Source organism: Typha latifolia, chromosome 1, assembly GCF_019914945.1.
Source record: "Typha latifolia isolate L0001 chromosome 1, TyphaL0001v2, whole genome shotgun sequence".
Lineage (NCBI taxonomy): Eukaryota > Viridiplantae > Streptophyta > Magnoliopsida > Poales > Typhaceae > Typha > Typha latifolia.
The window spans coordinates 17,153,470-17,168,595 of record NC_133086.1 but is presented as its reverse complement, the minus strand read 5'-3'; the positions used below and the strand labels follow the sequence as shown (position 1 = coordinate 17,168,595).

General features: G+C 37.3%; 2 protein-coding genes across 6 annotated transcripts; one reads left to right on the top strand and one right to left on the bottom strand.

Annotated features, from left to right (window-relative positions):
• Positions 1 to 2,221: 2,221 nt before the first annotated feature.
• Positions 2,222 to 6,510, bottom strand: LOC140800908 (protein CYPRO4-like). The gene is made up of 2 exons (XM_073155837.1): positions 4,765 to 6,510; positions 2,222 to 2,772 (listed from the first exon to the last, which is right to left on the bottom strand). The coding sequence occupies exons 1-2, from the start codon at positions 6,388 to 6,390 to the stop codon at positions 2,491 to 2,493; spliced, it is 1,908 nt and encodes a 635-aa protein (XP_073011938.1). The 5' UTR covers positions 6,391 to 6,510; the 3' UTR covers positions 2,222 to 2,490.
• A 387-nt stretch (positions 6,511 to 6,897) lies between these two features.
• On the top strand, positions 6,898 to 12,850 carry LOC140799807 (serine/arginine-rich splicing factor RSZ21-like). 5 transcript variants are annotated; one of them, XR_012111081.1, is made up of 7 exons: positions 6,898 to 7,065; positions 7,491 to 7,580; positions 8,476 to 8,564; positions 10,554 to 10,770; positions 11,673 to 11,792; positions 11,899 to 12,506; positions 12,578 to 12,850. XR_012111081.1 is itself a non-coding variant. In XM_073154291.1 (6 exons), exons 2-6 carry the CDS (start codon positions 7,492 to 7,494, stop codon positions 11,936 to 11,938), a joined length of 555 nt encoding a protein of 184 aa, XP_073010392.1. In that variant the 5' UTR covers positions 6,926 to 7,065; position 7,491; the 3' UTR covers positions 11,939 to 12,850. The 5 variants fall into 5 exon arrangements, 3 of the variants coding, with proteins under 3 accessions (XP_073010392.1, XP_073010381.1, XP_073010405.1); XR_012111079.1 differs by having other exon boundaries at positions 6,926 to 7,065; positions 11,670 to 11,792; XM_073154291.1 differs by having other exon boundaries at positions 6,926 to 7,065; positions 11,899 to 12,850.
• Positions 12,851 to 15,126: the final 2,276 nt, after the last annotated feature.

Sequence of the window (15,126 nt, the reverse complement as noted above, 5' to 3'; positions counted from 1 at the left end):
CACAGTATATGCCCAACTCGGCCTTCCAAGATAACCAACGAGGACCCGCCACGTGTTAGGAAAGTCGAGTAGGGTAGCCGAGTCCACGTGTCAGGAGGGCGTTCCCCCTTCGCAAGATCTAGGAAGTTCGCTGCGGGGACGCTCGGACGGCGTGGATCACCCCCCGCCCCCCAAGCTCCTTCCTCCCACGTCCGATGCTCGCCAAGTCAGCGTATCCACCAGGGATGACGTCTGCTGATTCCGGGTTGCCGACGTGGCCCGACGTTTGACCCTCCGGCCTTCGGTTGGTCTTCTATTTTTTTTTTTTTCTTCTTCTTCTTCTTCTTCAAGGGGTGGGGGGATGAGCTGATCGTTATCTACTCCTCTCGTGCGGGACCCACGTCGCCCTCCACGTCAGCACATGCAATAATAAACAAAATATTAATAAGAAATTGTTAGTATTGAGATTTGAGACGACCACAGACGACAATGTACAAGAAAACGTACTTTCTAGTACCTTCGAGAAGGAGGAGGAAGTGTTACTGAGACAAGATTTGGACCATTCCTCTTTTAACATACACGTTAGAAGTGGGCAATTATAGAGAAATTGGTGGATTGGTGGTCCTCAGACTAGAGTTCATGGTGTGATCCACCTTATCCAAAATGTGCAGGTAAGGTGGGATTTATTAAAGTTTAATGCGATCGGTAAACCCAGATCAAAAGATTAGCTTTCAAAGTTTAGGATAAGCTAAAGTATGCACACAAACATGCATGAGAAGAAAACAAAAATGTATATATATATATATATATATATAGAGGTGGTGGAGACCATCCAATTAATTAGAACTAGTTTGCACTCTTGTGATCTCCTTTGCAGTTTAAAATATGAAGCTTATTTGTCTCTACTTGCTTTTTGACCTAATTTTTACCTTTTCTTCATGGCCTCATTCGGTCGTGTGAGAACTGGGAAAGTGATATGGGGATGGTTGGAAGAAGGTGAAAGCTTGCATTGAAAGTAAGGTGGAGTAAAGAAGCTTAAAATAAATAATTTTTCTTTATGGTTAGGTTACACGTGTCATCCATCGAGTGAGCCGAAGGGTTGTTTGCATGGGGATTCTTGCCGTGGACTACAGACGAGCCCTTAATTTGAGCTGCAAACGACTCTGTCTTAGGGTTAGATAAATCCCCTTGGATATCTAGTATAAGATACGCGGCGCCGAAAAGATTGAAAGGAGTTATATATCTACTTGATTATTTCCACATTCAAGCATTATCTATAGTATATCTTTCATTTCATCTAAAAGTGAAAAAGAATAAGTAGACATGGACTATCCACGTAGAGGATAATGACCGCATACTGGTGAACTGTTGCTCGAGAGATGGATTGATATCTTTATCAGTGGTTGAACTAGTTAGTGGGCCGGCAGGTAACGATATCTTTGCCATGATTTTGGGTTTGGTAGGACCACTGGGAAGTAGAGGATGCTGTGAAGAGAAATGTCCAGATATTGGACAGAAGGGTATTATCCATATATATATATATATATATATAGGTTCTTAATTTCTTATGCTTTATCCACTATCCGTATTTAGCGACGTACGAGGAGAAAGTATAATAACAAAGGTTATGATTTTCTTTTTTTCTTCTTTATGTCCACCCATATATATATATATATATATATATAATCAGATAACCATTTTCCAGCAACAGAAGATATTAGTATATGGGAATCTCTCAAGGAAAACATCAACCATGGAAAGAGTGCAGCGGAAATATTCTCCTTCACCCAGATATTTTTACCCTACAAGAACAAATCATGTGAGTTGTGACCCTTCTTGCCACCTTCCTCCCCTGCACAGATCTGCACCTCAGGCTAAACCAAATGACTAAGAAGATTGTAGACTACTATGTCCCTTTCCACATCAAAGGACAACAAACAGAGTCCAAGTCCTCGTCCATTAGGAACTCTTGGGCCCAAAGCATCGACCTGTTCGATTAAATACAAGGGTAGGGAGAAAAGAAAGAGAGAAGGGCAGTGCCTAACTTTACCATCCCTTGATTCCCTTCAATAGTAGTGTTTGACAAGTTCCACCCTCTTGAAAAGGATAAGAACAAGGAGAATTTCAACGAACCCACCACTACCAATGTGACTCGTTTCTCCAAACCTGTGACTTAAGAAAGAGTCCTTTTTTATTAAAACTGTAAGGGCACTTAGTCTAAGTTCAAAGTAGAAGATAAGAATGACAGTACACACGCAGCAATATTCCAATAAAGACAGAGATCTAACCAACATCCATCAATACAATCACTATTTCCTTAGCCACGCACTGGGAGTAAGACTCGATAAGATTTTGGAAAAATCAAATTACATAGAAACATATTTTAACTTCAAACTAGGCAATCCCCATAACCTTGCCCTTAACTTGCTAGGTGGAACTTGATTATATGCACATCTCTGACTTTACGCAAATATGTTGACAGAAGAAGCAAGGAGATCAAATTGGCAGAAACTAGCGCTTGTTTGATATGCTAAAGGAGCTGACTTTCATCGGAGTCGCAACGACTAGTGGTGCCTCAGGGGAATGGCTTGGGGCAAACTTCTCATGCATGAAGCGGCTGTCAACGATGGATTCATCCTTCAGGACAATCTTGTAGCAGTAGCAGCTCTTCAACCCTTCCTGGTTCAGATAACACTCATGATTACTGTTTCTTACCTGCTGGAAGTTCCATATGACACTGAATTTGCCCACTGTTGCAACCAGATGCCTCTCCTGCTTGCCACTTTCAGTGACCTGAAAGGATTGTAATACAATAAACCTCAAGAAAGAAACATCAAACATTTTCAAGAACAGGATCACTATACACAAAAATTGACACTACTTTCTCAAGAGTAATTCTCATACTACTCTAGACGTGAAGAAAAGTGAGACTGGATTACCAAAAATTCATAAACCACAGAAAGATGTACACAAGCTACATAATTCCCAAATGATCGCAAAGCCACGGGAAATGAGTACCTCGGGAAAGCAAAGTACACTAAACTTCTGATAACCAAACTAAGGTGAGAACAGCACCATATTATCTTTTAATGTTCATTGTGTGGTACAGATTATTATATTCTTGAGGTTTGTAGAAATCATTTTCCTACTTTCTGATAATTATTGATTTGGTTGAACAAACAATAAAAGAAGTATTCTAGGGCATAGAAACTTCTTAGCATCATCAACTCTACAAATAATTACCGACCTGTTCATACAAAATATGTAGGAGAATCAATGTAACTGTAATATTATGTGTGTGACTGTGTATGCTCACTGATTGAACTTACTTTTCTCCAGGACTTATGTAAAAGTAAACTACCAGCAAGCATTCCTTTCAGTAAATATCCAAGAGAAGAAAAACAAATGCAGTAACTCTCAGAGAAAAGAGTAGCATATAATATAGAAAGAATTTTCAGATTGCACTTAAATTGTAACAATAGTAATTGACATTTTGAGGATAGAGCTCCATCTATTAACTCAGTTTAGTTGAAAACTTGAAATTGAATGACTAGGCATATTCCTGTCCTTCAGCAATTCTGGCAATGCATGCAGAAGCAAGTCTTCTAACAGACTGTATAATGCAAGATGGCCAATTCCATTTATTGTTTAGGGTTTACTTCCAATGCTCCAATGCTAATAATACCATATGGAATATTTGATGAATTATCTTATGAATCTTCGATCTGCATAAATTAAGTGTTTCTAAGCATCATTTATTTCTTCTGCATGGAAACATGGTTCTAAGCTTCTAGCTTCACATTCATCACAGAATATCATCCAGATCTTCTTTCTAAAAAGTGATTATGATGTTTCCAGTTCCATATCTCTAATACAACTCTATATATTTCAAATCCCATAATTCGACACCATGACTTCTCTTATAGGATATATAGTTGGGTCAGTCCTTACAATAATAGCCTTTTTGTTCCTAATCAAGCAACAATAGTGGTGTAATGCTACTTCTCACAAATTCTATAGACTGGCCACAAACTATATGCACCTATTATCTGCTTCACAAAGGAAAATGCTTGTATTCTTTTTCTAAATCTTAGGCAAACAATACCTCATACTTGTCTATCGCTAGGATCTTCAATCACTTCTGCCTTCAAAATAAATTTTCAGCTTTTCAGTGATAGTAAATAGGAACTTCCTGCCTCCATGGCATTCATTACCTGATTTTCATTAATCTATGGAATTATGTCTAGCACCATTTACCATCTCATGTCATCTCACTTGTGACATTTTCTACTATCTTTTGCCACTCCATCAAGTCCTTAACTATTACCCTCTGTCACATCTACATCTTACAAACCACATTCACATGAACGTCTGCTTCCTTCTCTTCTTTTGCAGTTCTTTCACTTTTTGTCCTGCCTTCTACTACATTTGACCAGGTTTTGTCCAAATTATTGTAGTTCACTAAGGATCACTGCTTCCAATTTCTAAAATTAAATGATACACTTAAATCTAGATAATAGTTGCCAAAAGGTAAATCTAAGTATGAAAGTAATAACTCTCTTTTCTAATTGAGATTTAAAGAGCCAATGACAACTTCAGCTAATACCTTTCTTTTATTTGACTGAAACAAAAACATTAATGGCTCTGTAATAATTTTGTGCAAGTAGTGAAATCTAATAATACTAATGTAGCAACTAACCTAATCCAAGGTTGAAACATTAATTTAATCAAAATCAAAACCTTAATGTGCATTAACCATGTATACTAAAACTAATTAGAACTCACCCAAGAGAATTGTCCTCCGTGGAGCTTACTGTTTGACCCTGCTAGATGTGAATCCAATGGAGTAAGTTTCAGCAATCTGGGAGCAGCAATCCTGTTCCCCATTCGTCCGCTGAAGCCAGTCTTCTCCTTCCCATCTTTGTCCTTAAATACAGTGCATATCAGGATCAGATATGTGTCTGTGGTGCCCAATATCCACTTCCCATCAAAAGTAACATCCACATGAGTGATAGGAGAACCAAGCCCAGGGAATGCAGTCTTTGCCATCCTCATCGAACTCTTAGAATACAAGCGAATCTTCCCATCCAGTGAGCCTACCACAATGGACCCATCACCGGTTGATGCGAAGCACTGGAAATTTGTACCCCTGGAGAACTGATGGCCATGTGTCCACTGCAGCACAGGCGAAGACTCCATTGAACTGGCAATATTCTGAACCATTCCTCTCCGGTCACGCATGTCCCAGCGGCAGAGCCTGTTGTCATCCAGTCCCAAGAATGTTGACTCCGAAGGATCCAACTGGGACCCCTTATTATCATTGGTGATGTCCCTCATAGTAATGTCAGTTCCATCCTTCTCAAATCTCCACTCAGTAACTAGCTTCCCTGTCTCGATATCAAGCTGATGCACCCCAGTGGAATGGGGTCTTCTTGTTTCTCCTGGGCTCATTAATATCATATTGGTCTCAGCCTTCATCAAAAGCGCCTTCTTTGGAGTTGAATTACCAATAATCCGATTGCCATTGTTGGTAATCTTAACAGAAACACCCTTCCCATGAACCCCATGGCTAAAATTCTTGACAACCTGGATACCCGAATCATTGACCAAGAAGCTGTTATCCAATGCCCCAAGCGCGAGGCTCTGAATTCCCCCATTTGCCTCCTCCTCAAACTCCTCTAGAAGGTCCTGGCTCGAGCGGGAAGGTGTCCCCAGTCCTGGGCTCTTCTCGAAGCTCTCCTCTGCATCCTCCCATATAGCATCGTCAGCCGCCTCCGGCCGTGCCCATGCCATGAAATCATTTCCGAAAACCTTAACCCGGTTCTCCTCCGTAGCCGGGAGCCGGTAAATGTTCTCGAAAAAGCAAGTTTGGTACTGATTATGGAAATCCCGGTACCCCTCAATTGAGGCGAATTTGAGAGCCCAGACACCATCGGCGACAAAGTCGACTCGCCGCTGCTCGGGGAACGATTTCAATTGCAGTTCGGGGCCCACCTTGGCATGGACCTTGGCCCCGATCTTTAAGAACCACTCACCTTCGTCGTCGGAGGCGTCGCGATCGGAGCGGGAGGAGGGTTTGATGAAGGAGTATGAGGCGAGCTTTTCGGAGACGATCCAGCGAGCGGCCCGGGAGGTGCCGCCGATGTGGAGGTAGAGCTTAGCAGCGCTCTTGGTCTTAGGGTTTCCAGAGGAGGAGGAGTATTTGAGCTTGAGGGCTTGGAGCTTGGCATCAACGTCGTCTATGGACGTTGTCGTCAGGATTTTGGGGCGAGATCGATCGTCCACTTCTTCTTCTTCTTCTTCTTCTTCTTCTTCTTCTTCCTCCTCCTCCTCCTCCTCCTCGTTGTCTTCGTTGTCTTCGGCGTCAGAATCGGAGAGCTCCAAGCCCTCGCGACTGTGAGAGCCGCCCATTGCGAGACAAAGATGGAAGACGATTTCCCGAAAGAGAATTGGGTGTTAGAATTTGCGTGGGTTCGATCGATTCACACGATGGAGGTAGACGTTGAGGTGGTGGTGGACGTGACCACCGCGAAATGAACTGTCGGGTATATATAATCAATCTGTATACTGCTTCACCGCCACGCACTCACGCAGTTAGTTGCTTCCTAGTGAGGCAATCTACGTGCAATTTACAATATATTATATAACTGAATTTTAATTTATATAAATTATAAAATTAACTACTGAAAAGAACTGCATCCATACACCTTCAGTGTAATATAAAGATTAGTTTTTACTATAATATAGTCTTTTTCAAGTGCTAAGTTAGCTTATATTTATAAAAAAAAAATATGTTGCATATTGATATCCCCTCAAATTAAATGGGTGTAAGAATAACATTTTCTTAAAGGAAATAAGAGCATTAGATTTAAAAGGCTTACGAATTATAAAGTTAGACGGGTTAATCTACGTAATTATAACGCGAACCAAGTTATACTAAACCCAAGGCCTTGGGCCTGGACTCTCTCGTCTTTAAAATGCTTCGGGGCCAATTAAGTCAAGTTACTCCATTGCCTCGCCTCGATCTCTCGCCGGAGTCGCTCCTCGGGGCTCTCGATCGGAATCTCTTCCTTCTCTCGTCCTCAGGTAAGAATCGATCCGTCAAATCGTTCAATCTCTGTCTCCATCTCTCTTGTTACTTACCGATCTCTCGCCTTTTTCGGTTCCCCTATCCGATTATCTCGCTTCAAACCCTAGAATCACCGGTCCCCACCTACCTTTCGATCTTAAAATTTTTATCCGGAGTCGATCGCCCGTATACTATATGTTCTTTTGGTTTATTTTTCCTTTCCCTTTGACGTATGAGCGGCGATCGAAGAATTGCACGTAAGGTTACTGGTCCTTTTTGGATTGTTCAATTTGCTTATGGTTCTGTTAGATTTTGATAATCCTTTTCTTCACTTTATTCTTTTTTATTTTTAGGAAAAAAATTGAATTTGTTTGGCAAATTCCTTATGATTCAGTTTGTTCTTTAAATTTGGTGGCCTTATTTGTTAACACACTTGGTACAGAATGGCTCGTGTTTATGTTGGCAATTTGGATCCACGGGTGACTGCTCGGGAGCTTGAAGATAAGTTCCGTGAATTTGGGGTTTTAAGAAGGTAAGGCGAATTAATTTGTTAGAAAAATCTAATTGATATCCATGCTGTTGGTCTCGTATTTTTTCTTATTTCATCGCTCTAGTTCTTGCTGTAAATATGTTCTTAGCTAAAGACCTCTCTCCAAAACTTGCTTGGTTGCCCTGTGATAGAAACTCTTATTGACAGTTGTGCAAAAGATTTCTATTTTTTGGAGCCAACTTTCATTTCATCTCATTCCAATATAGTTATTTTGATAATCAATAACTTATCCTTGGAGCGGCAGAATAATATTAGAATTGTCCATCAATTTACATTTATTTGCATTATCTTCATTTCAGCTAATTCTTCTATAATATTTTTGTCACAGATCAACAAAAAAAAAAAGATGCTAGAGGATTGATCGTCTCTGCTCCTAATTTATTTAACATAGCACATCTCATTTAGCTACTTGGATCTCTCTTCTTTTCTGCTAGACATAAAACCTAGAAATCTACATGCTTGCTATACACCAAAAATAAGGTTATAGTTATGATGAACAAGTATTAAAGATGGTTATAAGTTGAGAGTAGTGTAGCACCGACTTTGTGATGTGTGGCACAGTAGTATCTTCTCGATAATCCTTATAATGGAGAATTGGAACTTTGTTTTGTGGTAAACTATCATCTTTTGCAAAATACTCTTTTAATTTCTTGACTAGTATGCTTCATGAGTGTGTTGAACTGGACTATATTTTTTTTTTGCATAAGCTTTTTTCAAGCTAGTGGTTATACTTGACAAAAGTTTTGTGGATGTATCGTGTATTCATGTATTCCAGGTAGGAATTTTCTAGTATCTAGTTAAATAATATTCTTAGAAAATGCTAATTCACGAGACCACACTAGTATAATGTGCTGAAAATATTTCATTCTTGATGCAGTGTGTGGGTGGCTAGAAAACCACCAGGATTTGCTTTTATTGATTTTGATGATCGCAGAGATGCTCAGGATGCAATTCGTGAGTTGGATGGTAAGTATCAACTTGAAAAGTTGTTCAAAACTTGATGAGAAGGATTTTAGTTTGCTAGTACAGATAACGTCAGCATGTTCTTCTTGCAAATGTATATTTACAGTCCATCTATTGGTAGGTATTTTTCATTGCTTTTGAATAGCTGTCAGTTCTATATTTTTTGGACAATGTTCTACCTGAATTTACTGGCATGATTTTTTTTTTGTTTGAGCACTGCTTGCATATGTCTATTGTGTTGGTTTATAAAATTCAAATGTCGCAAGCAACTATAATCGGTGATTATTTTAAATTTGGCCGAATGTAAGAAAGATATACTAGTGCTTATCATTTCAGAAACAAATTACAACTTAATTACAGATATTACATTTTTATATGCTTTTTTGGTTTATTATGTGTCTTAAAGACTGTATTTGTTCAGTTACAACCTGATTGGATGGAGAGAATAGGAGAGAAGAGAAAAGAAAGTCGGGAGAGAAGATAATTTCTCTTGTTTGGATTGAATTTTAAGAAGAGAGAGAGAAAAAGAAAGAGAAAAGAAAACATACTCTTTTATATATTTTAATATTTCAAATATGTCCTTATTCTATTATACTATTCACTTGATCTTTTGGGATTCTATTAACAAATATAAAGGAGAATGATTAAAAATTATATACTATAGCTTGTATATGGATACGTTTGCACTAGTTTATTTTAATGATTAAATATTAGATGAAGAGTATAATGGTAAATGTATTATTTTCTCTTCTCTTTTCTCAAACCAAATAGAGTAAACTTATTTTTCTCTTCTCTTATATGTACTGTGAGATGGTCATATGGAGGCCTTAATTATAATCATTTTCTCCTACGTGAGGCTTACCATTTCAATGCTATTACTGCTTGGCATGGTTGCTAAGAATTTAGCAGTGTCATGTGCCATGTACAATATACATGCAGGGATGGATTCTTTGGTAGACAGTAAGGTTCTTTAGAAATCATTGAACTTCGTTTACAATATAAGAAGCATATTTTTCAACTAATAGACTTCAATCTTCCGGATCTCCCATTTTGTTTTGTTTGTGTTGTAATGACTGATTATTAATAGAAGTCCGTGCTTGTTTCTATACTTGGTCGCAAATGTAATGTGTCAGCCAAGCATAGTATTGATGCTTCCTCTTGCCTCTATCTTTCATGTCAGATTCCCATTTTTAACTAGTCAGATTGTCACTTTGAACTAGTGATCTATTAGTTGGTTTATGTAATTTTTTCTGTGATTATTGCTTCTTTTAATTGGATATGTGGGCCTGATTTATTTTGATTTCCTTATATCTAGGATGCTTCTTACAACTGTTTTTACTTTCTCTTTCATAAATATATTCTTTGGTTGATGTCCAGTTATCTGGATCATTTTCAGAATTAACTCATAAACTTTGTAGTTTGGAAAGTATTTCTATTTTTTTGAGACTGAAATGACATGAGTGTCAATTAAATGTCAACTGTTCCTTATTGCAGTTTATATGGTCCAGGCTCTATGCTTATTACATAATTTCTCTTTAACTGACCTTTTTTAGTTGTCGATGCCGAATTAGCATGTCTTTTGGGTGCTCAAAGGTTGTAGTGAGCCAGGGAGAAGGATGTGTAGAATGCATGTTCAGGGACTGATATGACCACGACTGATAAGTTATGCTATTCAAGCCTGAGTCGTAAGTCTGATGTTATGTATAAGGACAACAAAGTCTGCATGAAGCTCTATGAAGTTCCAATGCAATATTGCAATGTGTACTTCATGAAACAATTAATATTCCAATATGTGAGTGCTCTCTTACAATGTGTGTAAATGATACATGAACTTATAAAGGAGCTTGTAAGTTTTATCTGGTTTGTGTGATGCAAAACATGAATTTACTTCAGCTATCATCAATTCCCAAAGTCTAATTTTCTTCTACTTCTGGCTGATGCTATTTGTGATGACTGGTTTATAATTCATATTGTGTGTTTGTCCTGTAACAGGTAAGAATGGATGGAGAATTGAGTTGTCCCACAACTCCAGTGGCAGCAGTCGAGCTCGTGATCGTTACGGAGGGTCTGATATGAAGTGCTATGAATGTGGAGAGCCTGGTCATTTTGCTCGTGAATGCCGTTTGCGGATTGGTCCTGGAGGTCTAGGTAGTGGAAGACGTCGTAGCCGAAGTCCTAGATATCGCAGGAGCCCAAGCTATGGTAGAAGGTAATTGAAAGTATCCCTGCTTACAGTTGCCAAGATTAGTTAATCTTATTACATTTTCATTAGCAAATTAGCAAATATTATTTTCTTAATGATATATTCAGTGATTTTCATTCTTCATAGGATAATATAGCTTGACAGACCAAGTAAAGTTTGGTTTGTACTACTAAGATTGATGACCAACACTACCCTTACCATCTCCTTGACTGCTTACTGGAAATTTAACTCTTATTTTCTTTGTTCTTCTCTATGTGTAACAGAATATATTTTAGGAATTTATTTTAAGCAGAATATACATATGGTGGCAAAAAGCTCTCTTATTAGAAAAAATAACAGGTTGAAGGAGAACTTGGTCCTGTGAATGACCCTTTCTTGAGATTGAACACAAATCAGCATGATATGCCTCAAAGTTTGTATGTAAAACTTAGATACGTTTTTTCGCCTCCAGATTTTTCTTTTCTATAAGTAGATGTCTTAAGAAAATCCTCAGATAAAAACCTGTCTTTCCATTTTCGAACTTAGGGTGTTCCAAACTATCTATTCTGTCTTCAGAAAAATTGAATACCACTATTACTGGCTAATCTTCGTGCTGTTTGAACAATTATGTTTGTTGATTAAGGCTCAATATTTGCTTAATGCTAGTGAAGTACATACTGAATTAATGTTTGAAGTTTTGTACCTTAAAGCAGTATATTCGATCATGGAGCTTCAGTATTTTCCAAAGGTTCTTCGGGTTATGCTTGTACCCTTTGATTCTTTTGACTCGATGCTGCTATATCTTCTGTAATTGCCTACAAGTATGTTTAATTCATGGACTACTCAACTTAGAAGTAGCATAATTAATCGTCTTTATCATACAACTGTTATAATTCTGTATTTTATAGTAATTAATTGCTATAAAGTAGGAGTTATAGTCCTCGCTATCGCTCTCCAAGGCGTCGCAGTGTCTCTCCTCCTCGTGGTCGCAGCAACAGCAAATCACCACCTTATCGCAGCACTCGTGAAGAATCACCATATGCTAATGGGTGAGCTAAAATTTGTTCTTCGTGGATATGCCTATACTTTGATGAGTGTATCCGTGGGTATCTCTCCCACATGATGTAGCTAAAAAGTTTGGTTTTTCTTGTTTAGAAACTCCGATGCCAGATACAGCCGTCGAAGCAGGAGCTGAGGGCTATTTGTATGGACAGATGCATGATCTGTATCAGTGATATCTCTTGAATCTTGTTTGGCTCTGAACTATGTCCTAAATTGAGCGACCTCAGCATCATCTGCTTGAACTTGGATAAGTTTCTTACAACTTTAGCTGCCTTGCTATACTTGTCTTATTTTAATACTCGAGCTATTTATTGTGTCCTAGTGAGTAGAAAACTTATCACCAAAATGTTATTGTGCAACTAAGATTTATATCTTCTTTTCTTTTGTGCGATGAGAAGGCGTTGTCCTGCTCTAACAACTCGTTCGACTTCGGCCTTCAATTGCTTTAGTGGTTCTTCACTATGTGGTTTTCTTCTTCGCTCATCCTCACCTGCTACATCCAAACAAATGAGAATATCAGAATATTCTGACTTCGGCCTTCATTGCTTTAGTGGTACTTCACTCTGTGGTTTTCTTCTTCGCTCGTCCTCACCTGCTACCTTCGAACAAATGAGAATATCAGAATAGCCTCCTTGCTCCTTGTCTACATGCTTCTATTGTTTGATATTCTTCGGCTATGATGCTGCCTCTTCAGAAAACCTGTAATATCTCTTTCCTTTGATCTTGTAAAGATTTGAGGAGCTACTAACATAATGTCTTCTGAAAAAGCTAGGCGGTCCTCATTCTTCATAGAGTATCGGTCTTCTGGGTGATTGCTCACTCCCTATGTCGAAGCCAGGAAACCATACTCTACTACACCCCACTCAGTTGAGGTTCACATCCCCTCAGAACTGGCTTAGTTTTGTCTGCTGCATAATGTAGTTGAGCATTTAAGATAAAACAGCAACGCAATGGTTTATTATTTTTTGAAGCCATTAGTTATCTGTAGTCATAGGCTTTGTTGCTAAATGAAAGTGTCATCCTGCTAATGCACTTACGGTGACTCTATTTTTGTTTTGAGGTTTTTATATTGTTAGATTATCTTCTTCAGACTATTAACGCGAAGTGATTCACACTATCATCACAACTGATTCAGAATCACATGGCTTTCCTTTGTGGTTGATCGTTATTTATTTGTATATACTTTGTGATCGTTTTGTTTATCGTACTCATCTTAATCTGTTATCCCTTGATGGTTGAACTGCTACCTAGGCTTCTTCTCTAGTGGATTTATTAGTCCTTCGCTTAAAACTGGTTTGAGTTGAGAAAATGATTACTGAACTAGATTTGTTTCCTGTGATGTGTATGTGATGCGTGCGTAAGAGGAAGAGCCTTCTTTCTTTTATTATTATTGGAGGTTGGTGGTGGTCAGCAGTTACTCATTTATTACATGTCATTTTTGTTAAGCTAAATCTCTCCAACGATGCCTTGGAGGATTGAGTTACCTCTTATTATGGTTGAGCTAACTATTCGCCTGCCGAAATGACTTAGTTCTCAGAATCAAAACAAAAGCAAATTTGAAATGAAAACGATGTCGAGGTTCACTTGGGAATGGGACGACAGTTTATACTGGCTATGGCCTATGGAACTGTAGCAAGGTAAAAACATTAAAATTTTAATTTTGTCAAAATAAAAGAACAGCCCGGGCTTTTAGCTTGAATATAGACGAGGCCAGCATGATGAATTTGAGCTTGAGCGCAACACTTCTAATTTTTTATTATATATATATCAAATTTAATATTTGATAGCTCTAAAATATCAAATTTGGAGTCAGGTGAAGTTTCGATTGGCTTCAAATACGGCTCCAAATTTAGAGCCTGATTTATGGATTTGGAGCACGTCTCTAAATTACTATAACATTTTGAAATTTCAATTCTACCCTATGAAATTTCAATCTAATAATTTAAATTTTATTTGTATCTTTTATTAAATAATTTAATTATTTAAATTGAGTATATAATTAGATTTATCAACAGATTTCAGTAGATTTGGAGCACGTCTCTAGTTAGACTTTTAGAATAAGTTTTATTTTAAATTATTTTTAAATTATTTTTAAATTATAAAATAAATATCTTTTATTATTTATTTATTTTAAATTGGTGTGTAATAAAATTATTTAGATAATGATTTAAAATTATCTTTCAATATAAACACTAAACATAATGTATATCAAACATGAAATACATCAAATAAAAAATACATAAATAATTACATTCTTGTGTCTATGCCTGTTCAATCAGTATTTTTTATTATTCTATTATTAAATGCTAATTTTTGCTTATTTTATGTAATATAATTTTGATGCTTTTAGTAATGACATATAATGCTTATTTCGATATTTATTTAATGTAATATAATTTTGATGAGTTTAATATTTTTTTAATAATTTTAAATTATTTATAAAATATTGAATATTAATTTTATTTTAAAAATCTCGAGAGATTTTTAACTATATATTTTTTTACCAAAAAATAGTCAACAAAAACTTATTAAGTGATTTAAAATAATATACATAAATATATATTTTCTTAATTAGATAATAAATATTAGAGCCCAATGCATTAGAGTGCACCGGCCTTTTTAGGCTCTAAATATAGAGCCTCCTCTTATATATGCTCTAAGATAAGTTTGTTTAAGGCTTGAAATGAATTGAGCTAGTGCCCAACTCATTTAAGTTAGGCTTGAGCTTAAACAACTTGAGTGAAAAAGCCCGGTCATCAGGCCTCATAGGTGGTGGTATTTTTTCTTTTATTTTTTGAAAAAAAAAAGTCCGTAGATCATTGGATTAGATCGGGTTACAAATGACAACCAGCTCTTCGCCTGATAAGCGGTCAGATGACCTTAGGCGAACAGCAATTGTTACACTTTGAGGGACGAGGAAAGGAACGAAGAGACTCGTTTAATTAATATTTGAATGGCCTCAGTTACTGTTATTTGCTTCAACTAGGCTCGGCTCGAACTGTAGATAAGACGAGCCTAAATTAGATTTTAAGGTCAAAATTTATTTCGAGTCATATCTGAGATTGCTTTGCACCCCCAATGGTAGTTCATACTCTCGGCAGTTCTCCTTCTGTGATTAGGAATGCCGTTGCTGACTGCCGTAGCATGTACCTTGCATCAACACGTCGTTTGTTTGTGTATATTAATGATCATGATCATATCAGCTCTAATTCTACAAATTATCATGTATTCGATGATACGATTGCGCACTCGTTCGTTCTTCAGGTGTGAATAATATTCCCAAGATATCATCGATCTGCTGCTCTCTTCATGTTATCGATT